At 40.5% G+C, this 24,828-nt stretch overlaps 1 protein-coding gene across 1 annotated transcript in view; it reads left to right on the top strand.

Moving 5' to 3' along the window:
* Positions 1-24,828, top strand: part of LOC108797081 (polycystic kidney disease protein 1-like 1) — a 45,305-nt gene that overhangs the window by 19,184 nt on the left and 1,293 nt on the right. Inside the window, exons 2-11 of the mRNA XM_018568647.1 lie at positions 4,462-4,562; positions 6,151-6,207; positions 8,015-8,076; positions 10,470-10,813; positions 14,158-14,376; positions 14,478-14,597; positions 15,830-15,998; positions 17,935-18,174; positions 19,145-19,277; positions 19,678-19,884. Coding sequence (XP_018424149.1) covers positions 4,462-4,562; positions 6,151-6,207; positions 8,015-8,076; positions 10,470-10,813; positions 14,158-14,376; positions 14,478-14,597; positions 15,830-15,998; positions 17,935-18,174; positions 19,145-19,277; positions 19,678-19,884 — 1,652 coding nt within the window. The remainder of the gene's footprint in view (positions 1-4,461; positions 4,563-6,150; positions 6,208-8,014; positions 8,077-10,469; positions 10,814-14,157; positions 14,377-14,477; positions 14,598-15,829; positions 15,999-17,934; positions 18,175-19,144; positions 19,278-19,677; positions 19,885-24,828) is intronic.

The raw sequence follows: 24,828 nt of genomic DNA, 5'->3' as shown, positions 1-24,828 counted from the left end.
ATATTATCTATTAATAACTGTAGATCGGTGACAGGGGAGTTTGATCCCGCTGGCGGCGACCATGGACGATTAGAGGAGAGGTGACAATCAGGTCGGAAAGAGCTGTTTACGATCTATATCTGATTATGAATGCGGAGTTCTGCAGGCATCTGGTGAGTGCAACATAGAGCAATGTAAAGGTGCCCATACACTGTGCGATTATCGCACGATAATCGCGGGAAATCCCGCGATCATACGATAATCGCAAAGTGTATGGAAGGTGTGCGACCGCTTTTACTGTACGTCTTTTGTCTAAGGAGCATGCTAGAAAACCAGCCGAGAATCGTACGATTTTTGGCTGGTTTTTAGCATGATCGTAAGATCAATGCTGCACGGGCCGGTGTGCGCACGCGCACACTGCCCGTTCAGCATTGCGGTCATCGGAAACCCGCCCCTCAGGGGGGCGGGCTTGCGATGATCGCAAGTACGATCTGCCTGTCCAAGATGGGCAGATCGTACGTTTTTAAAATTACTTTACAACCATCGCAAGACTAAGATCTTGCGATGGTTGTAAAGTGTATGGCCACCTTTAGGATAATAGAAACAGAAGGATCAGAGGATTACCATTTAGTTTAATTGCTGCTGCCTGCTAACATTTATTGACTTTTCGCTGTCTTTTTCCAACCCTGGGTGTGGGAACTGTTTCACTTTGGTATACATCCATGGGAACTGCACATAAGAAATCCTGGAGAAATCTCAACTATAATTAATGTTATTACAGTGGATTTCATACATGGATCTGCATTTGTTTGATTTATGTTTTTTGTTTAAGTTATGATTACCCAGATTTTATGATCCACATTAGATGGATACACTTTTAGAAATTTTTACATATCTCAAACAATAAAGGATATACTTAAAGCGAGATTGAAGGCAAAAAATGTTTCCCTCCCCCCCCATGTAAATTTTAGCACTTACCTTAAATGATGTCTCTTATTCTGGTCTTCCTCTTCTTTCCCCATGTTTTCATGTGTCCCTCCAGCGGTGCGACATCACTCCGATCCAGCGCTGACTGCTCTGTCCCTCCGATCCAGCGGTGTCTGCATGCGGGTGCACGCGTCCATAGACTTACCTTGCGTCTCTGCTCGTCTCCCGGACGAGAATCGGAACTGCGCATGCGCCCGCAGCAAGATCCTTTGCGGCCGTACGAGCAGTTCCTGATTCTCGGCACGGGAGCGAGCAGCGATAACGAGGTAAGTTTAAAATGATTTCAAGCGTTTTTTGTATTTTTTTACACTTCTTGCCTATATCTACTGCTTGCTAGCAAAAAAAACGGAGGGTTACGACACCTTTAAGGACACTCTTGAGCCTAGCACAACTTATTAGCGAATTGTTATTAGGTGTTTCACTGAGGTTTTGTTGCAACTGGTCCATTGCCATTAACAGGTTAGCAAGAGGGGCTTTCAAACCACCAGATTACTGATGAAAGACAGTATGGTAAGCAGGCGCACTGCAGTTATGTCTATGTGAAAAATAGGAACAGGGCAGATGCCCATAGCAAATTGTTTGCATCTCAAGGTTTTTCTGTTGCAGCCTGGCTATACCTTTTAAAATAGCCTTAGTTAATATTCTATATTAATCTATTTGATCAATTTGTATCTATGTTAGTGACAAATGCCTAGAACATGTTCCTGTTCAATGAAGCCTGTCTGTTGTCATAACTGAAGCAAGAGTAACCAGTGCTTGTTTAATAGCTTTTCTCCTAGAGTATGATCCTTCTTTAATGAGAAAGTGAACATCAAGCAGAACACCAGGTTAAACTATAGCTTAGTGGGGGTTGTTTGTTGTTATGAGAAATTGCCATGGACCTTTCATCATTTTTAAAAGACAGCCAAGACATTTCAATTAGATTAGTGGTTAATTTATCTGACTGTGCTCTGTGGTCTGCAAGCAGCAACATTTACATTTTGTTTTACATTTTTATTCATCCCAAAAATATTTTTACAGACAAGAACCATGCAAGATATATAATACATATGTGTAAGGCTATCCATTAAAGATATAGATGTTAATATTGCAGACAAATATTGCAGGGTTGTAACTCTGCCAAGACCTCATGTAACATGCAGCTATCTCTCTCTATAGGTTCTTGATTAGTAGACAGTATTGGCCAGTGGAAGTTCTGTAAATAAAGAAAACAGTATCCTGCCAAAAATCCACATTTCCCTCAATAAACCTAACAAATGTGTTACCATTAAAAGCCTGGATTGTGTTTTATAAATGGCCTGGAGGAGAGGGAAGCAGAGACATGGCCACAGCCAGTGGCGGACCTAAGGAACAAAGGGCCATGGTGCAAGATTTTTTCTCACACTACCACCCCTTCCCACTCCCAAGGAAGGGGGGGGGGGCAGGAGTGGATCTCACTGGCTCCCCAACCCCCCCAGCGGTCTCTGCACCAAAGGACCTTACACTCTAATGTCCCCTCATAATCACACATTATTATTTGTATACAATTATATAGCTCTGACAAATATCATACTGCTGTACAGAGAACACTGAGCCAGTCACACATCAGTCTCTGTACAGAAGAGCTTACACTCTAATGCAGAATGGCATCGGCTGTAGAGGGACTACAAATCCCAGCAATACATTATACAGCAATGCAGAATAAAAAGTTTTCTTTAACCCCTTCATGACTGAGCTTGTTTTTAGTTTCTGTTCGTAAATGACTGACACACTTTTGACATTTTTGCTGTGTGATTCTTCCACGTCAGTAATATACACCCATGCTGAACGATCCACTTGCTGTTGCATACTCAAAGTTATCAACAGTTTATCACAGTTTTTCACACAGACTTGAGGGTACATTTATCCCTTGTTTTATTTATCCTAATCCTAATCCTGTGCTGCTCCAGGGCCAGGGTGCCAATCCTGATATCTCAGGAGGAGAGTCTCAGCAGGTGCAAATGCGGAGGGTCTCAGCAGGTGCAAATGCGGAGGGTCTCAGCAGGGGCAGATGCGCAGCGTCTCACCAGGGCGGCCGGGGCAAATGCGAAGAGTCTCACCAGGGCAGCAGGGGCAGATGCGAAGAGTCTCACCAGGGCAGCAGGGGCAGATGTATAGGGTCTCACCAGGTCAACAGCAATAGATGGGGAGGGTCTTACCAGGGTGGCAAGGGCAGATGCAGAGGGTCTCACCAGGGTAGCAGGGGCAGATGTGCAGGGTCTCACCAGGGTGGCAGGGGCAGATGTTCTGCGTCTCACCAGGGTGGCAGGGGCAGATGTGCAGGGTGTCACCAGGACAGCAGGAGCAGATGCGCGTCGTCTCACCAGGACGGCAGGGGCAGATGCACGGCGTCTCACCAGGACGGCAGGGGCAGATGTGCAGTTTCTCACCAGGGCAGCAGGCCAGTGGACGAACTGTGGGAGCCGGGGGATGAGCTGTCGAATACTTTTAAAAATGTAAAGCGCATGCACCTTCAATCCTCCAGGACCGGATCCCAGTGGGCCCCCACAGCCTTAGGCCCCGGGGCAGCTGCACTGGCTGCACCACAGGTAGGTCCGCCCCTGGCCACAACTCAGATAAAAGCAGCGCTTTTATCTGAGTTGAAGGACAGCAGGAGCCTAATCCCAACATGTAAATGACTGAATTTGCCATGTGTGGAACAGAGGCTGCATGATGCTTTTGAGGAAAAAATGTATAACTGCTTTAATTTTGGTAAGGTTATTAAGATAAAATACAATTTAAATAGTTGTATTGTGATAAGCTGTAGCATGGCAACTTTGGTAAAATCTGCATCATCCTGACTTTTGTCTAATCCACACTAAAATAGTTATAAACTTTCAAATGTTTTTCAGTAATGAATCCAGATCAACCAAATGTACATTGACCACCAAAGTTTTTTAATTTAAAATTTTGCCCAAGCACTTACAGTCATCATGTTTTAGAACAGTTCCAACTCTCTCAGCTCTGCTTCCCTGAACTTCTTGTGCAGTACAAGATCACAAGGGACAGCACAGTCTCCAGCAGCTGTCCAGCTACTAGCTTGGAGAAGAGAAGATGAAAGAGAAAAATGTGTGTTTGTGGAGACACACACAGCTTACTAACACACACAAGGGTCTCCATAGGACCCTGCAAGGGAAAGGAGCCACCCAGGGTTGGTGCTCCGAGAACCAGCTGATTTTGCAAGAAACTAAAACTTTTAAACATTAATGAGCCGCATCTATTGTAAGTAATTTAATCAATTGAAATAGTGTAAAATCTTTAGATTTTTTTATCACTGTAAGTACACTGTATTACACAGGTATTGGTAATGCAATGTACCTACAACATTTATGATATCTCCGTGTGGATATCAGCAAAATAAAAGCAAGGTTTAGGCTGTTATCTGCATGGGTGGAGCTGGTAGTTACAGACTTCTGGATACAACTTTACCTGTCAAATAAACTATACATCATTTAAGTTTTTTTTGTTTGTCTGCAGGAAGAGATCCAGATTTGCACGTACATTGTAAGGATGACAATACAACTAACAACACATGTTTTCTACAGGAGAATGAAACATCTACTTTGGTGGTAACACTGGTAAGTAATTAACTTCATTTTTGGTTCGTAGATCATTTACTTTAGCATATTTAATCTAACTTTAATTAGAAGAGATTAATATGCTAGAAGATAATAGTACTTTTTATTGTTGTGCCCAAACATTGCAACACGTGCAACCCAGCCAGTGATTATCTGTTTCAGATATTAGTTTTGTATTAAAAAATACATACAGATAGTGGGTCACAAATTCTGCCTAGGTCAGGAGTCTGTCAGTATTAAAGCATATATAGTAATAACTAGGATGTCCTGATACTAGTATACCGATACCACTATTGGTATACCGGGCATTTTAACAAGTACTTGTACTCCTGAAAATGCCCCAATACTAAAGGCCAATACTGGCCCTTTACATTTTTAAACAAGAGCGGCTGCCTGAGGTCCCGAGCTTGCTGAGGACCTCAGGCAGCCTGCTGGGGACCTCGCGGCAGCTGTCCTTGACAATGCCTGTCCAGCCGCACATCTCCCCCTCCTCCTTTCAAGCGCACGCAGAGAACTGCACAGCACTGGACAGCCCCACACCTACCCTTGCAGCCCTGGAGCCTAGCATGAGCTTGGCATACCTTGGTCGAAAGGTGATTGTATTATTTTCTGCATAATTTTTCTGCTGTACCCTCGAAGCTGCAAATGTTTCTCTGTTTAATTGTTCTGGCCCTTATGTTCCTTTTTTTTACTTATTTTTTTCTTGATGTTCCTTGATTTTACTGTTCCCTCATTGTTTAATCCCTGTTAATATGCTAATAAAATTCAGGCTGAAAAATAAAAAATAGTTTACGTTCTATATATAAAAAAAAAAATTCAAGAAAATAATAAGGTGTTGACAGGTGGAGGAGGGAGAAGCTCAGAAGCTGTCACCACATTGGGCTGCTTGGCTTTCTTTAGTGGTACACAATAATAGCTCAGAAATCCATAGAAAAGGAATGGGTCATTGAGCCAGGACTGTAATGCTGAAGAGAACTTCTTCTTTTGAGTTTAAATTACGATAATATGAATCTTTTTTTTTTGTAAAGACAATTCTTGAAATAAGGCTTTAAAACTTTGCTAAAATGCATGTGCTAAACACATTATAATAATGTGCATTTTCTTTCTTTTTTCAGCTGAATCTAGTCCCTTGTACTTTAACCACAAGACTTCAGGAACAAAACAATAAAGATACCTTCTGGGCTAGGTTGAAAACTGTTGTCCAGTATTCAGTGCTTAATATTTCAGTGGCTGTGTATGCAAGTGCTTTACAACATTTGACAGAATTTGCCTTTAACTTGCAGCCCACCAAAACCTATATTGAAGACCTGGATTTTACAGATGGTGAATTAATTCAGATCCCTTTACAACAATTAGCCAAGGGTTGTCTTTATAACCAAAGTATTTACTCTTTAAGGCAACAACAAAAATATAACTATGGCCTATACCCCAGACTGTCACTGGTGGTGTCCAGTTTAGTGAATACTTTAAAGAAGCTGGCTGAAATAGCTATGGAAGGAAAGGAAATGGTGATAACTTTCAGTGCTCCTAATATAATTAAAGTCGGTGATTTAATTCAATCCACAATATCTTTTCCATTTGCTTCCAGTTTTTCATGTTTATGGACAATTTACACACCATTCAGCAACTACTCTTTCGCTGGAAGGTAAATTATTTTTCTGAATATTTGGTCTATTAGTGGGGTTGGCGGGTAGGGGGGCATATTGAGGAACCTGGCCTTGTGCAGCAGAGAGTAAATCCGGCCCTGATTGCAGGTAGATCTTCCTGGTGCATGTGTTTTATATTATAGGGATTAACCATCTGTAAATGTCTGGTGCATGTCACATTTAATGCATCATAACTATGCCACTTAAGTGTACGTATAGCCAAAAATCTTTATTTTTTAGTTAGTAGGGAAGGGTTAAAACCACAGTCCGTATAGTTTTTGCTGTCTGTTTCCCATTAGGGAGGGTTACCTTCACTTCCTGTCTATTAGTAAATGTACTCCTGTGACACAAAAGAGAAGTAAAGCCAAAAAAAGGCTTTGGCTTTACTTTTCTTTTAATCAAATATTAATTGCAGGCAGGGTCGGATTTCCCACAAGGCCAACCAAAGCCCGGCATTGGGGCAGCAGGGATTAGTATCAAACTATTTGATAAAGGGGTCTCAAGTATAGCCTTTGACATCCCCAAAGTGCCCTACTCAATACCCAGCGAATGTAATGCTACAGAAAGCTGTTAAGGTGGCCATACACTTGGCCTATGGTTGTAAAGTACTTAAAAAAGTACGATCTGCCTATCTTGGACAGGCAGATCGTACTTGCGATGACTGCAATGAGGGGCGGGCTTGCAAGTACGGCAAACGGGCAGTGTGCGCGTACGCACACAGGCCCGTTCGTCAGTTGTCGAAAAAGCAGGCCACTCACTCGCCGAGAATCGTACGATTCCCGGCCGGTTTTCCAGCCTGCTTGTTCGACGGAAGACGTGCGACCGTACAGTAGAAACGGTCGCATGCCTTCCATACACTGCGATTATCGTACGATCGCGGGATTTCCAGTGATTCTCGTACCATAATCGTGCAGTGTATGGGCACCTTTAGAGACTGCAGACATGAAACAGGAGATGGTCAGAGCTCATGGCTATGCTACAAGAGATGGTCAGAGACTGTACCATAGGCGTGCGCAGCCTATTGTGATTACAAAATATTATAGCAGGGAATGTAAAAAAAATAACTGTTGTTATTGCAAGACTTGCATCATGCTCTAGCTCTTTATATACAATGATCCCTAATATGCACCTTATGTACTGTAGCTGTGTTGCACTTACTGGCCCACAAGTTAACCAGAGCCCTGTGGGATTAATACAAACCTTTTATATGTGGAATGCTGCTGAGCTTAGCTTTCCTTACTCTAATTCTCAGAAGGTTTCCCTCATGTACAGGAGTGCTTTATTTATCTTGCTATGCCCTTCTTTATTTACAGGCTGGTGAGAAACTGAAAGCTTACAGGGCTCTTTTAAGAACTCTACCATTGTCACATATGTGATGGGATCAATTTAGAATTGTTAGATACATTGCCTACTAGTTTTGTCCTTAATGAGAGGAAGCAATTGACAATGTAGATGCGTTACCCGCTTCTCATAATAGAAATGCATGGGTGGCCATTGCTAATTGTCTCCATAAGTCTTAGTTGCCTGGCTGTTATGCTGGTCAACTGGCTTCAATACATAAAGTCAAAAACCTGAAACAAGTATGCAGATAAGGAGAGTCAGAGTCAGAAAAACGTCAGCAGTCCTTTTCTGCATTGCCTGCCTAGTTCAAGGTCAGAGATTCAAAGTACTAAGACTCCTTTCACATGGCTGGTCCAATTGAGTCTGCCTGTCAGTTTTTCAGGCGGACCCAATCAGATGCCCAATGCAAGTCTATGGGCAGCCGTGTGTAAATGGACAAGTCCGTTTATATCTGGTTTCCCCCAGGCTACGGAAAAACAGATGGATCAGAGATCTGTTTCGCTGGAATGGATTGTGCTTGATCGAGGGTAATCTGATGTAAATGAACACATGTCCGTTTACATCAGATTCTCCATAGATCAACATGGTCTAGCAGTTTCCATTTTTTCCTCTATCGCAAGGTGGGGAAAAAAACTGTATGGGCACCCACTCCGTACTGCTTTGATCAGGAGGGGCTCCGTGCACGGAAACCTCTCCTGATCAGCCTGCGTGAAAGGGGCCTAAAGCAAGAGGGTTGGCATGAAAGTTAGGCAGCAGCATTTTCAGAAAGAATAGTCATTAATGTCAGCCTTCTTGTTTCTCTCATGATAGATTTAGTTTAACCTTTATTATAAACAGGTGATGAAAGCATCTATAATGGGGTTTTTATTGAATATGCCGTATTTTATGGAGGATTGTATAATTAATAGTAAGTTATATTTACATTTTTATTAAAAAAAATTGATAGTTTTTATTATGACACTGTATGTGGAATATTTGGAGATTATGAATTACTGCTTTTCTGTGGAGCTTTTACAAGGTGCGTGAGGCTGTATCAGTGTAATAAACTTACAAAAGATACAGCAAAACCAACAATTTAGTCTGACTGATAGAGCTGAATTTAATTGCTTACTGAGATTAATTGAAATAGTGATAGGATAATATCAGGACAATGCTACATAATTTACATTCACAAGTCTGGTCACCATGCGCTTCGTTCTTCAACTCATGCTTAGTGCTGCCAACTACCAGGAGCTGCTGCTGGCTCTGCTGGTCTGGAGCGCAGCTCAATGTTTTCAGTGCACAGGAGTTAAATCAAACACGACATCCTCAGCATCCCTTCAGATGTGATGTTCTCTGCCCGTCCCTGGCCGATCCTTGCATGGCTCACAAAGCCAGTGGGTTTTGGTGCTGCGCTCGGGTGATTAGCACACCCTGCACACCCTGTGCGCACGCCTATGGTCTGTACACATGCTACAGGGGATTGTCAAAGACTGTGGACATGCTGTAAAGGTTGTTGGAGACTGGAGAAATGCTTCAGCAGACAGTTACAGACCGGAGATGCATTACACAGGTCTGTTAGAGATTACTGCTGTTATAGCACCTTTACAAATCAATGCTTCCACATTTGTGCTCCCTAAAGCTCTCTTTGAAAAAAAAAATACTTTGCCACGCATTTGTTTCCGCAAGATCCATTATTAAAAAATCACAGGATAAAACAAACAAACTAAGAGTAAAGGAATGGACAGCACATAAAAATGTAAGATTGTGTTAGGGAAATACACCTTATGATTTAACTACTAGAAGCCAGTCTAAAGAATATTTTCTCTTCACAAGCATGAGTAAGCACCAAAACACAGAATACTGTCTGAAGGGGTACCAAGAGCCATACAATACGTACTGTGGGGCCGCAGGATGGGCACCAGGGTCTTAGACAGTTGTCGCCAGAACAGGAATGCCCCTTGGAAGATTTTTCCCTCACCTCTTGTTTTGGTGACTCTTTGAATTTCACATCTGTGACAATTGTCAACAGAATGAATAGAGAATGTAAATCTTCTCAACAGGAATGCACAGCAATAAAAAGCAGATAAAGGTGCTAATCCTTCCCCCCTCGATCCCAAAAAAAAACCAAAAAACTTTTGACCATGCATGAGTGCAGTAACCCTGAGTTCGCCATTTTTATGTGGTAACTAGAACCATAGAATTTAGTTCTGAATTGTTGCAAATGGAATGGGACAATAATTTAATATCTGCCTCACTGGCAGTTCACCAGATCCACTTTCCTAATCCAGTTTGAAAACACAAATTAACAGAGCAGCACCCGCATGGGCAAAGGAAAGGACAGGACTGGGAGCCAATCAAGTGTGCTGCATAGAAATGTTCTTACAAGGAACATGTTAATAGTAGGAGAGAGCAGAGAGTTGGCCTCACGAGTCACCTGCTGCTTCCTCACTGTCTAATAATCAGTCTGGTGTGGAGAGAGGACAACACTGTGCCCATTTTACAGTCTATAACTGTAACAAGTAAAGTGTTGTCATCTGTCTGGCTGTGTGGCAGGACTGTGTAAATCTAAGGATTGGATAGACAAAATCATTTGGCAGTTAAACCAGCAACCTTACATGTATTATATATGTGTATTTATCTGTTTGCTAGGAGTTTAGTTTTAAAGTGAAACTTTCGTGTATTTTCAGTTAGTATTTTATATTTAAGTAACATTTGGGAGCATTCATCAAACATTTACTGCATGTAAATCTTGCATGCGTTTTAAATCAAAATGATTGATTCACCATCAGTTTGTTGATAGTAACATTCACTGCTTTATTTACATGCCCCTTGAAGTACATGCCAACATGTTTTTACATGCTTGCTTTTTTATTCTTTGCCTGTTTTATGCTTGTGTTTTACCTCACAGTTTTCTCTTTTTTTTCGGTTTGTTTTTCAGTTCTCTGAATGTTACCACAGATACTCCTGGAATTTACCTGCTTGCTGTTTCTTTAATAAGTCCTCTTCATAACAATTCATTCATTCTTTCCATTCACAAACAAGTCAAGGTCGTTGGTTCCATTGATAATGTCACAGCTTTCTTTACATCTGGAAATAACTATGCCACTTTATCTATGAATGCAGATGGGTCCTATTCCACACAAACACTTGAGTTTAGGGTATTAACTATGGTTGAAGCCAACTTCTTGATTGATTTTGGTGATGGAACAACAGATATTTTTTTACTTGGCAGTCGGCAGCTAAATGGTTATGGTGCATCGGCTTTCCACAAATACTATGCAGGTAAGACTTTCATTTTTTTATAACTATATACCAGCTATTGATGGTTTTTGTATCATTAGCAGAGAAAATATAAATTCTCAAGCACACAGAAAATGTTTGTGCAACCCTCATCAATTGTATTATTACATACTGGTAACTTTCTAAGGATTCTACACGTTCAGAAATATAAATCCAAAGTAGGTATAAAGGCACTCACAGGTCTAACAGTGGAGATAAGTCAAAGCATCACATCACATTATTGTCAACGTTTCGATGGATCTCAGTCCTTCTTTATCAAGACACTAAAACAAAATGGTGAACAGACTCTCCTCAGTGCCTCTATACCTACTTTGGATTTGTGTGGATATTTTTGCGGATGAGCACACAGGCATGTACAATACAAATAGAGTGCAGTGGCTAACCCTAGGACTGTTCAGAATTAAATGTATACAGAAATTTGCAGCAATCTATATTTGTGCACATATTATAAGAATTTCCCATATTTAGTTAGTGCACATTCCCAGTCATTCTTTTACGGAGTACATAAGACAATTAAAGTAAATTATTGCCCCTGAAATAGCCCTTTTGTTTAGGAAAAGGAGTTTACAATTATATTTTAAACACCCTTCTTTTTTTTTTTTGCTTTTGTTTTGATGAAATATGTTGTATACATACCGAAGGTTGAAATGACAAACCACATTGAGAGGACTTTTCATCAAGTATAAACAGTTAGTTTTCATCAGTTAGTTATTTTAAATAGTTAGTATTTCAAAAGGTTTTGAACTGATGAACTATAATTTCAATACAAATTAGTAAACTAAATGTGAGATCATAGTTCATCAGAGGAGTGAGCTTGGAGCGGTGGCCACTTTACAACACACACAGGGAGCATGGCTAACAAAAGTAGCCACCCTCCAGGAGCAGGGACAATCTCATCACAGATTTGGAGATGATTTGAGGCTCTACAGCTGAAACACAAATAAGCTAAATTTGTGTTAATAGTTCAGGTACTTGAATGCCTTTTTAAGATTTAATTCCTGAGTTTAGTGTCACTTTAATTTCCTGTGAAAGCAGAAGGGAGACTAATTCCTCACTATTGAAAGACTTGGGCAATAGCAACTCTGAAAGATTTGTTCATGAATGCTGACAAACCTAAGAAATAATAAGAACTTAAATAATCCCACTTTATTATCGGTAATAGTTAATCTAGTTATATACAGGATAAATATAGGGTCCTACCCTATACAGACTGACCAGGTGCTATTTGAGAAATATTATTATGCTCTGTATTAGGGATGCACCAATATATCGGCCGCCGAAACATATCGGCCGACAATGGCACTTTTGGCTAAATGCCGAAAGTGCCATTTTCTGGCTAATACATCGGCGCATCCCTGCTTTCTTTCCTCCCCACTGGGCGCTGCTCTGTGTCCCAGCGGGGAGGAGAGAAAGAGTGACAGCCAGCTGAGCGCTGCGGGAGGAGAGCGCTGTGAGCGGCCGACGTCTCTCCTCCCCGCTCAGCCTCCTACCACAGTCCGGCAGAGCGGTGTGGGGGCGGAGACAGCTTGCGCTGTCACAGGAGGCTGAGCTCTCCTCCCTGAACCGCTCGCTCAGCCTCCTGTGACAGCTGTCAGAGAGGAGAGCAAGGTACAAACACTCAGCGATCAGTGATCGCTGAGTGTTTGTACATAATTGAGGACCTTTTATGTTGACTATATCCTCAATTATGAATGCATGGGAAGTGATCTACATCCCCTACTGTTCATTCATAATTGTGGTATTGTGGTTATAGTAAACACACAATGTCCTCACATTATGAATGGACAGGAACACTCATAGAGGATTCATTGATAACAGGGGCTGCAGAAAAAGAGTAAATAAAAATATTCATTAAAAAATGAATAAATAAAAATATAAAAAATGTAAAAGTTTATAAAAAATACATTAAAAAAATATTTGAAAAAATATCAAAACATTTTCGGATTCGCCCTGACAATTTTTTTTATTTCGTTTTGGTTTTGGTTTTTAATTTTCCCTTTCGGTGCACCTCTACTCTGTGTAATATTATTTGTTATCAAAGAATATCTAACAGGATTTTAATTTGGTTTTTAATGATCTTATGGATTATATTTTATGTATAAATATTTTGAATAAGTAGTGAATTGATTTTTATTGTGGGAGTCTAACAATTTTTGGGAGTTTTGGTGTTTGTTTTACAATTTGGCCTAGCTAAACTTTCCTAGACAAACATCCCATAGGGAGCACATCTACTCTAGGACATGCATGCATAAGCAAATGGGTCTCCCCACAGGAACATGGTATTCGAGACTAATGAAAGGACATTCTCTCCAAATAGAGCGGCTATATCTAACAGACCAAAGGAGAGCAAATAAGAGAAGTTATTGTTAGAGTTTACATACTTTTTAAGAACAATGCAGCATGCAGCAAACATAATAAACAGATACAGACAGTTGGACTGGTCTTCCTCTGGGATAGCCAATATACTGTGTCCTCTAGCTTGGCCACATTTTGGGCAATTGATGGGTATGCTGAATATTTCTATATACTCTGTCTTTGTTGTCATTGGTTTAGTTTACAGATTTACCTGTCACCCTGCTTAACGTGTATCTTCACGTTATCTTCTAAGCAGAAATCCAGAATAGGGGAACACAAAGGTCTTTCCACATTAGCATACATAAGCCAAAAGAGAGACATGCATGGTTCATCTCACATTAAAACTACACAACTACATGCTTTTCTCCATCCTTCACATTCCTTGACACCCCTATGCCATCCCTTGACATCTCTGGAGCCTAAAGGGACCAGCCTACAAGAAATAATCCCCCATTTCTTGTCCTGGCATTGCAGGGACAGGAAGAGAAGGGAATTCTTCCTAGTAGAGGTCAGTGACAGAAATAAAAAAAATTACAGACATTTGAACTCTTTTCACTCCATTTTAAGGTGAACTTAAAATGCATGCACTATTTTTTTGCGATCGCACCGCACTGGAACGCAGGACATTGCTGGATGGCACTGTGGGCAGAAGACATGTCTGCGGTGCCATTGACATTAATGGTACCACAATGCCTCCTCCCGCCCCAGAACACAGGAGGCTTGGTTTATGCGATCCAGTGCATTCAGGGCACGGAACCGTGCTGGAATGCACTGGATAGCGTGTGAACAGGCTCTCAATGTATAGAATAAGGCTTTACGATTATAAGGAATAATTTATATTGCAGGTGCTTCTTTTCCTCATTTTTATTGCTACTCACATTTCCTCCTGTACTGCCTACTTTCTCTGTTGTACAAATTAGTTTGCATTTCATTAAATGTTTTCATTGTTTGTTCTTTTTTTGTTTTTGCAGCTGGTGAATATCACGCTAAAGTGACAGCTTTCAATGAGTTGTTTAATGCAACGGAAGTCTTTGACCCTTTCTATGTACAAGTAACTCCTACTGGTCTGTCTCTGATGATGAACACTAGCATTGTCCACAAAGATGATTATGTTCTATTCAGTGCAACTCTCAGAACTGGTAGCAATGTGACATACACATGGAACATAAGTGGTGAATATACCAGCCAAGGTAAGAACAAATGAAGCATAAAACCTGGTCTGGAACTTGCATTAATTTTAATTTTCAAGTATCTCAGATGCTTAAGCACATATTCTTGTTTCTGTTTTTAGAGCCTACAATTATTTACAGATTTTCAACTGTAGCCTATTACAACATTACTGTCATTGCTTGGAATAAACTTGGAAGGCAAGAAGCCTGGAAGATTGTGAATGTTTTACCAAAAGTGAAACGTATGTATTTAAAAAAATTTTTTTTAAACTTATTGGTAGTAGTATTTAGTGTAGAAAACAAATTAAAGTTTGAAGCTGTCACATGTAGAACTGAAATTCAGATGCCATTTTGAACAGCATGACAAAAATTATTACACTGGACCATATTTAGGTGTGGAGCATAAAGCATAAAGTGTAGAACATAAAGTATGTGCTGCAGCAAAGAGAAAATGTGTTCTGTTTTCAATTAGAGTCCAATAATATTTTTTATTAGGAATGAGATAAAACAAAGAATTCAGGTGGTTCTTCAAGGCCAACAAAAAAAACTCGACTCTTTGGTAATGTTCAACCGACTACTCCCATTTTTTGTGTTTATTTATTTTTAGAAGAACTGTCAAAAATCAGGCGATTGCAAAGTAAGCGTAATCTGTCACAAAAGTAATAACTTAGACTCCTTAGACTAGGTTCCCCACTGACAGTAGTATATCTTCAGCTTGTTTAGGCCAAATTTTGTGAATAGAAGTAGGACAAAGTCACTGAGGGGAATTTATCAAAATTGGAGCAGACAAAATCTGGAGCAACTGTGCACAGCAAATAATCAGCATCCAACTTTCATTTTCAAACCTTAACTGAACAAACTGAAGAGATAAGCTGATTGGTTGCTATAGGCAACTGCTCCAATTTTGATAAATTCCCCCACTGTCTTTAATACACATCAATACAGTTTAATAAACAGCAGTAATACCAAGGTGGTGTGGAGTTTGTTCCTATGAAATACAATTTTATGTGTGTTGAAGAGGAGTACTTTTAGCTAGTTCTAAAAATGTTTGTAGGCAGGCAGGCTTGTGGTGTGATGGCCACTGCTGATCAGGAGAGTGTCATTACACCTGACTAGCAGTATGGGAACTGAGGCGGTGATTGTCAAGTCAATGAATACATTTTTTCACTGTATTAAACAAAGAGGTCACATTACCGCTCTTTATAACTGGCCCAGCATTGGACCATTATGGCCTCTGCCATGGACTCCAAGCACCATCTTGGGAGGGCCTGTGTCTAATTGGGCACAGAGTTCTCTTGATATTTGGGGGGCCATCTTGGACACAGAAAGACTATATAAAACTGCTTCTGCATCACAGGGAATGTGCCCACAGGGACAGATGTCTGCATATTAGGGACAGATATGCCTTGCCCTTTAAGTTTAGTATGGTTTTGCAGAACAAACTTTTTTTCATATATCCTATCCCTTTTTTCAGCGCTTTACATTTTAACAAATGGAACTGTGTTTTCTACGGAGACGGATATTAATTTTACTGCAGTGACAGAAGAGTTTGTGCGTTGGGAATTTAAATGGCAGTTTGGAGACGGGACATCTAGGGGAATAACAAGAAAAAGTATAATAAAAAGATACAATCTACCAAACACGTATGTATCCAGTTGAATGTATAAAATACAAATAGTTGTCAAGAAATGTTACATGAAAGAAAGCATATCAAGTGCACATGAATCAGGCATGTTTACCTTGTAACCACTGATGCTTATTGGTAATCACATTCTTGTGCTGTCTGCTTTCCCCATGGACTTTGAAGCTTACGAGTGTTCCCGGGGCTGGAGTAACTTTGTTGTTTCCTCTGGGCTCACTCTACCAACTCCTAGTTCCTGTTTCTCCCTTTGAAACAATCTTTTTGTGTTCAGATCTCTACTTACTTCTTACATTACAGGATTATTATTAGCATTTTGAGTGCACCGGAATAGATATATCTGTATACATATGTACTATGTATTTTCATTTTTTAAATTAAGAGACGTAGGCCAGGTGGAGGATTTAGAGGAGATGGAATGGAATATGAAATCTTGAATCATGTACAGTATATTATATTTAATCATGTTGTTATATTCATAATATACTGTGCTGGGGAAATATTTATTTTCTTTTATTGTATCTCTATGTGGATTAAATTAGATTTATATTTTTGGATATTTATGTATTGATACATTAGTAGTTTCCATTATGGTATCTCTATAAATTAGTGGGTAGAGCTATAGATATTTTTGAGTTGATTGAGAGTAAAAACCTAATGGAAACAGATAGTATAAATAAATGTTATGAATTGTGGATTCCACACCTTTTGATTTTTGGCCCTCAATTGTATGCAACATGGTTTACAAAAGCACTGAAGCCAAAGCATCAGAAGGATAGGCAAAACCAAAGAAAATAACATGGGAAAAATGATAATTTATATAATGTTGTGACTATAGAGGGTTGATCTTTTATTATCTGGTGAGATTGAACAAGGCATGTTCTTGGTCAGTAGTTGCAATAACTTTATTTCTATTTGTCAGCATGTTTGCATAAGTGCATCACTATATACGGTTTCATTAAGCAAATATTTTTGTGTGAATTTAATGCAAAGTTTCTCACCTAAATATCCTGCCTCTAAAAACGCATGCTGTAAAGGCTGACATTGATCTATCCATGGTATAGCGCTAAAGGCCTCACAGTGTAACACCCAAATAGTGTTAGATTGCAAGTTTGAAATAAAGTGTCAAAATTAGTGACTAATTTTGACACTTTATTTCAAACTTGCAATCTAACACTATTTGGGTGTTACACTGTGAGGCCTTTAGCGCTACACCGTGGATAGATTAACCTTCAGGCATACCGCCTTAGTTTAGCAGATTCTGGCTAGTCCGGTTTTTCTTCTTTCTTCTTCTTCCATAAGGGCAGGTTTTTGTCTTTCAAAGGCTGACATTGGCCTTGCAATTAGCAATAGTGTTGACAGCCAGCGGTGCACACTCCTTCAGTTTGCCGTTGGGTTTTCTATCAAGTCTGTAAGAGGCATGCACTGTTGCACATACCTGATAGGCAGCCCAACTACCGTGTGAAGGAGTGCTCATGGCAGGCTGACAATGATGCTTCTAATTGTGAAGCAGTGGAATAGCATCGTCAGCCTTCAATAGGAAGTGCTCTTACTAGAAAATCTCAAGATAAGAAACTTTGCACATTAATTAAAACAAATTCTTAAGAAAACTGTATGCAGTGAGGTATAATCCCAAACATATTGAAAAATAGCTGTTTGGTTTACATTTATATTCATAAATGAATTGCATTATTATCAGAAATATCTAAATGTAAACATATTTATGTGTGATGAAGGGCATATGGGAAACATTAGTGCACTATGATGTTTTGTGATTTTGTAATGAATATCTGATGCTAGCTGAAATAACTTTTTACCTTCCTATATATATTTAATTATCTCTCTCTCTTTCTACCTCTGTGTGTGTATATATGTGTATATATAGGTATCTATATATAGATATCAATATCTATATAATATTTTTTTTTTCTCCTTTACAGATATAGTGTTATAGTTACTGCTTCAAACAAATTCAATTCTTTTACTTCTGATGTGCACACAATATTTGTGCAGAGAAAGGTTATTCCTAATCGTCTTGTTGCAAGTCCTTCGGTAGTGATAAATTCAAATGTCAGTTTTTACTGTAGAATAAATTCTGGAACGAATGTTAGTTATTTTTGGAATTTTGGAGATGGAACCAAAAGACTTGGCAAGTACAATGACACACATGTCTATAAAAGGTAAGGACAGCTTTGAAAGTGGTATACTTATTATTGATAAACATTTTATTCATGAACAGGACATCATGAGTAGGAAAAAAAAATGATGGTGTAGCTGTATGAAGGCAGAATGTGCTGAATTTCTGTGCCTATTAGCAATTTTCAGTTGTTGTCTGTTAGTAATCAATACTATAATGCTTTAATTATAATACGTGGACTACATTTCTTACCTTTTCTTTCTTCTTTAGAATTGTGTTTTGATGTCATAGCCAAACATCTTTATATCTATCAGTGCACAGATTATGAACTCTTTTAGTGCACTCTTTTAACTGCTGAGCATTGCCTCAAATACTTTTTTTTTCTGCAAATGCCACATTAACAAATATTGATTTGCCCTATATAGATGTGTTTGCATAAACATTCCATTCTCTACGTGTCCAATCTTTTTACTATTTTATGTGGGCAAGGACGGAAGCAGGAAGCACAGGGCTCTTTAGCAAAATTTTGATTGGCCTCCCCAACTGTGGCAGCTGGGCTATATTGCACCCCCATTTACACCCCTTTAACACTGGTAGTTAGAGATAGGCAGTGTATAATGTGCCACCTTTTACATCCCCTCTGGTAATCAGAGGCAGGCAGCATATATTCCACACCTATAGGACTGCTATTTACCTCTTAACACTGATGATCATTGAACAATTACATGTAGCAGTCGGGCATTCTGAATGGGTCACTTCACAGTCCTTGGGTTAAGGCAACACTACTCAAAGACTTCAATTCTCTCTCATGACCTGCTCCTGTAATGAGGCTGTGTATCAAAAAATCATTCATTTTTCTTGGTCAACCCAAATTAAGCTAGCTCAAGCAGGATGATTATATGCCATTTGCAGAAAAAGACAAGACTCAAAAAGTTCTTCAAACACATATATTGTTTTTTATGGTAATATATCTTGTCTAGGACAGTTTTGTTCATGTCTTCTTGTCATTTCAGAGAAGGGGAATACACAGTGAATGTTTCCATCTTCAACAACGTCAGTTCTGCATTTTTGACCAAGCAAATCTTTGTTGTTAAAAAGCCCTGTCAGCCTCCCCCTGTGAAAAATATGGGACCCCTTAAATTGCAGGTATACCTAATGTGATCATTGTATTTTGTTTATTGATGCAAAGAAAATATGTTGTGTTAACACCAATCGCTGTTTTGTATTTCTCTGCTGAGCAATGAGGGCAAGTGTTTAAAACTGAACTTCTATTGCATGTCAGAAAGAGGTCAAATGCATCTGTCAATGAATTGTAAATAATCTCAGATGCATGTCCAACTGATGTTAAATGCAAGTGGAATGCTCCTGAAACCACACTGCATTTGCCCATTGACATAAACACAAAGCCTGTTGACACAGGTGATAATAATGCATGTGTTTAGTTGTGGAAGCTAATTATGTAAAACTTGGATATTATGTTTAATTATGAAAAAAATAAGTGAGCATCTATTTTGTACTGTGCAATAAAATGTATTCTATGTTTTAGATTCGGAGATATGAAGACCTATACCTTGGAGTCACATTTGAGGCTACAGTAATATGCAATATCTCTCAAGGACTTAAGTATCATTGGTCTTTCATTAAAACTGATGTGACTTATATTTTTTTACCAGCTCGTGTTGAGAATAGCAAACAAACAATTACATTGCCAGCATTTTCCCTTGATTATGGAAATTATACAGCTCTAGCTCGAGTAAGTAGCACCCATGTCCACCAGAAGCGAGTGATCCCCTGGTGTCTTTGCTGTTTTGGTATTCTCTGGACATCTTAACATATCTGAGTAACTATCAATCTAAAGCTGCTAAAACAAGTATTTGAAAACTTTCATATTGTAGATTCATTGACATCAGGGGCAGCTTAATGTGTTTATATTTATGTTTTCTGTATCAATGTTTTTATTGAAATTTTCACATATCAAACATTATAAAGATATCGGTTCACAGTGCATCATTGCATAGGTTCTTCATTACAATCATGAATTCACAGGTACTAGAATTCCGTATGAAATATATGCACACTCAAGGAACAGGGATACCTTGCATTCGCAAGCGCTCATATTACGAAATCAACACTATGACATGTACTGATGCTAGTTCCCTGCCCCCTGGCAGTGAGCCAATTATCAACCAGAAACATAAGGCGGGGTAAAGGCCCCAGGAAACAGAGAATAGGGGGAAAGGGGTAAAAGCGTGTTAGGGGGGTAGTAGTAGCCGGTCACCCATACTACTAGGGAGTGGGGGGGGTCCCATAATTTGCTTACATCAATCATCCTACGGAACATCCATGACTGCCGCCCCTCACGTCTCACACGGATTGCCATCAGCTGTCCAACCCACCTTATATAGCTCGGTAGCTCATTGGGTCTATCCCTGGGTGACGGGATGAGAGCCATGGTTCCCACACACTCAGAAACCTGGAGTTTTTGTCTTCCAAAATACTAGATAGTCGCTCGTTATAGCATAATATTATCCAACCTCTGTTTAAATTCTCCATAAGGGGTTTGTTGTTTCTTCCAGTATCCTGCGACCGTCAGTTTGGCTGCCAGAAAAATAAAGTGCGCCAGAGCCCTCTGAGGCTTACGCAATCCTGGCATGGACATGTGTAACAGGGCATATTGGAAATTTATTGGGATATGTGTAGAGAATAGGGAGCTAATTAGTTTAAATATCCTGACCCAGAACCGTGTAGCCAGGGGGCAGCACCACCAGGTATGTAGCATAGCCCCCCCTTTCTCCGCACCCTCGAAAACAGGTACTTGAGGCTGTGGGGAACAGGCGCACCACCCTGGCTGGGACCAGATACCACCTCATCATTACCTTATAGGCTACCTCAGCATTTGTAACGCTAATAGAGCATTTTGCGACATTGCGCCAAACTGCTGCCATTCCTTCATGGACCACTGACGGGGCAGGTCCCCTTCCCAGCTGCGGACATAAGTGTGGGAAGTGTGGCTGACCAATCTATTTAATTGTGAATTGGAATTGTTATGAGGCCTGGGCCTTCCAGGGAGTGAAGACACATATGTTCAAAACAAGTAAATAAGTTAGTGGGATCCCTCCTCCGAGTTAGAGTGGAGATCCAGTGGTGAAGTTGGAGATATCTATAATGTTCAACTCCCGGTATTTGATTTGTGTTCCCGCAAGTATTGCCAGGAAGGAATGGCGGAGGAGCGCAGAAGGTCATGCACTATTCGGAATCCGTTGTTTATCCACCAACCAAAGGCCGTGGGGTTGACCAGGCCAGGCCTAAAGAGTGGTTGGGCGAACAAGGGAGCAATGGGAGGTATGGTGAAAGCAGGTGCGCTGAGTATTTAATAGAGTCCCACACCTTAAGTGTATGCATCATGAGAGGGCTAAGGGTCCTCGGTCTATCACAGGCTGGCAACCAGGGTAAAGCCGTAAGAGGCATGGGGGAGCAATTCTGGATTTCCAACATAAGCCAGAGTGGGGGCGAGTGGCGCTGATGCATAGTTATTAGTGGTATGAGTTGAGCAGCTTGATACTACAGCAGTACATTGGGGAGGCTCACACCACCATCAAGTTTACGTTTGTATAGAGTAGTTCTTGCCACCCGAGCCCTGAGGGGATGCCAGATAAACTGGAGGATACTCCGCTGCAACGAGCGCATAGCGTAAGAGGGAATTTGTACCGGCAGTGTTCTAAAGTGATATAGGAGTTTGGGCACAAGCGTCATCTTAACCGCTGAGATTTTTCCCATCCAGGACAGATTATAGGTCGACCATGAGGTGAGTAATTGTTTCAATGTTTTGAATAGTGGAATGTAATTCGCAGAATTCAAGGTTTCATAGGATGCTGTAATTTTAATACCCAGGTACCGAATATAGGATTTAGCCCAGGTGAATGAAAAATTGGTGCGAACATTCTCATACATCGGGGCAGGTAGAGATACATTCAAAGCAGCGGATTTCCCCCAGTTCACTGAGAGCCCAGAGATAACGGAGAACTGCTGTAGGAGGTTGAGCAGGTAGGGTACTGTGGTGTGCGGCTGCGTCAGGGTCAGCATAACGTCATCTGTGAACAGGCTAGCCTTATACTCCACTCCTGCAAGTACAATTCCTCTGATGTTGGTGCTAGAGCGAAGGAGTATGGCCAGGGGTTCAATTGCCAGCGCAAAAAGAGCTGGGGACAGTGGGCATCCCTGTCGTGTTCCCTGGCGGATAGGGATCTCCTGGGATAGGTGTCCCAGATACTTCACCTGGGCCATCGGATTAGAGTATAGGACGCGTAACCATACTAGAAAGGATTCTCCAAAACCCCATTTACAGGTGAAACTCGAATAATTAGAATATCGTGCAAAAGTAATTGCAGTAAGTGCTGCAAAAGGGGCCCAAACCAAGTACTGAGTACATATGCATGCTTGTACTTTTCAGAGGTCCGATATTGTTCTATGTACAATCCTTGTTTTATTGATTGCATGTAATAATCTACTTTTTTGAGGTTGTGGATTTGGGGTTCTTGGGGTTTTCATGAGCTGTAAGCCATAATCATCACAATTATGACAAATCACGGCTTGAATTATCTTGCTTTGCATGTAATGAGTCTATCTCATATATTAGTTTCACCTTTTAAGTTGCATTAGTGAAATAAATGAACTTTGCACGATATTCTAATTATTCGAGTTTCACCTGTATGTAGGATATAGTGTAGGTATTCCCAGGAGATGGAATTGAATGCCCTCTGCAAGTCTAGTGATAACAGGAAACCTGGAATATTATGAGACTTAAGGGCATGGATCAGGTGGATTATTTTGCGGACATTATCTCCTGCCTGTCTACCAGGGATAAAGCCCACTTGATCCCTATGGATGATACTGGGGAGTTTTGAATTGAGACGTGTGGCGAAGATTTTAGTTAGAATTTTGTTATCAACGTTGAGTAAAGATATGGGCCGATAGTTATTGGGGTCTAGTGAGTCTTTGTCAGGTTACGGGAATCATGGATACATATGCTAGGAGTGAGGAGGGATGCAATGTTCGGCCCTGTCTGAGGGAGTTGAACATTGCGGCCAGTTTAGGTGCCAGGAGGGGAGCCAATTTTTTATAGTAAAGGGCCGAAAAGCCATCAGGGCCAGGGGCTTTAGATGGTTTGAGGTGCTTAATAGCCAGAAGTATTTCTTCAGTGGTTACTTTCTTAGCTGAGGTGGTCCAAGTCATCCCCTTTGATCTGTGGGAGTACAACATCCTGTAAGATATTGTCTGCCTTTTCAGCGTTAAAGGTGCGGGATTTAGTATAGAGAGAGGTGAGGTTTTCTAAGAAGGATGCTAAAATCTTTACCGGGTTTGCTGATATCATGCCCCCAGGGGTGTTCAATCTAATAGTAGCCGGTCTATCAGGCAATGTTCTGAGTTTTCTAGCCGATAATGTGCTAGGTTTGTTTGCCCGTGAGTGGAATCTGTGCTTGGTCCACCTCAGAGCCCTTTCTGCGCCCTGATCCAGCAAGAGGTTCAGTTCCATCTTCACTGAATTCAGGCGCACCAGGAGCCCACGGTCGAATTTATCTTTTAGTGCTCTGTCAAGGGTTTCTAACTCATCCTGCAGTTCGGTTACCTTCTTCCCTCTCTCTTTTTTGCGGCGGGAGGCCAGTTGAGCTGCCCCCGCATTGTGACCTTATGGGCCTCCCACAGAACCACTGGAGACCGGACGGACCCCTCATTCAGCTCAAAGTATTGTTTAGCGTATAGTTCAATAAGAGACAGTGGACAACAATGATTTGTTTATTTTCCAATGTCCCCTCCAGGCGGAACTGTACCACATTTGGAGCATGGTCTGACCATGGGACTGCTTTAATTTTAGCTGATGTAAAGTGACTTAGGCCTCGTTGGGGAGTAAATACGTGGTCAATTCTACAAAAAAATCTGATGTGGGTTGGAGTAAAATGTAAAATCCTTAACCGTTATATTTATGTTTTCATGCATCCATTCCTCACTACACTTCACTGCATATACAAGGTTACTTAGCTCTGCTCAGGAGCTGGGAGACATTATATGTTATGAGAGAGAGAGGTCAGGCAACTGGAAATAGAAACTGCCAGACTTCACAGAGCTACTGAGCTCTGAGATTCATCCTCAGGCAAGTTGTTAGGCTTAATTAGGGGGCAAATCTTGTAAAACAGCACACTTAAAAAAAACTAAGACAGAATATTTAGATTCAAAGAAACCCAATCACAACTAGTACTCTTATAAGCATGTATAGTATTGATGAGATTACAATAAAGCCTAAAGCGCATTTAATAGAGAGGTGTGACCCATTACCAAATATAGTATGATCCACTGGTAACCTGCGTGGTGTGACTTCAAAGTCTTTTCTTATATATGTAAAATGTCATGCATACTGGGCTACAGGTTCAATATTAATGCCAACGATGCAAGCACTGAGGATTGTAGGTCCAGGATCTGTGCAAACATGCATGAATAATAAAGGCTATCACTGAGGCATAGACACAGGAAGGTTGCTCTTTGGTGCGGAAGAATTCTATAACTGGATAGGGGAGTATGCAGAAAGGGGTTACATGTGATTTAGAAAGGGTTATTGTTAGGGTTTTAGTCAAAAAAGGGTAAGTATTAGGGGGGCTTAGGGTAGAATGTGGTTCTCTGATTGAAAACTGGCTGTGCTAAAACC

Source organism: Nanorana parkeri, unplaced genomic scaffold (assembly GCF_000935625.1).
Source record: "Nanorana parkeri isolate BGI_ZX_2015 unplaced genomic scaffold, ASM93562v1 scaffold1223, whole genome shotgun sequence".
Lineage (NCBI taxonomy): Eukaryota > Metazoa > Chordata > Amphibia > Anura > Dicroglossidae > Nanorana > Nanorana parkeri.
This window is presented reverse-complemented; position numbering and strand designations above follow the sequence as displayed.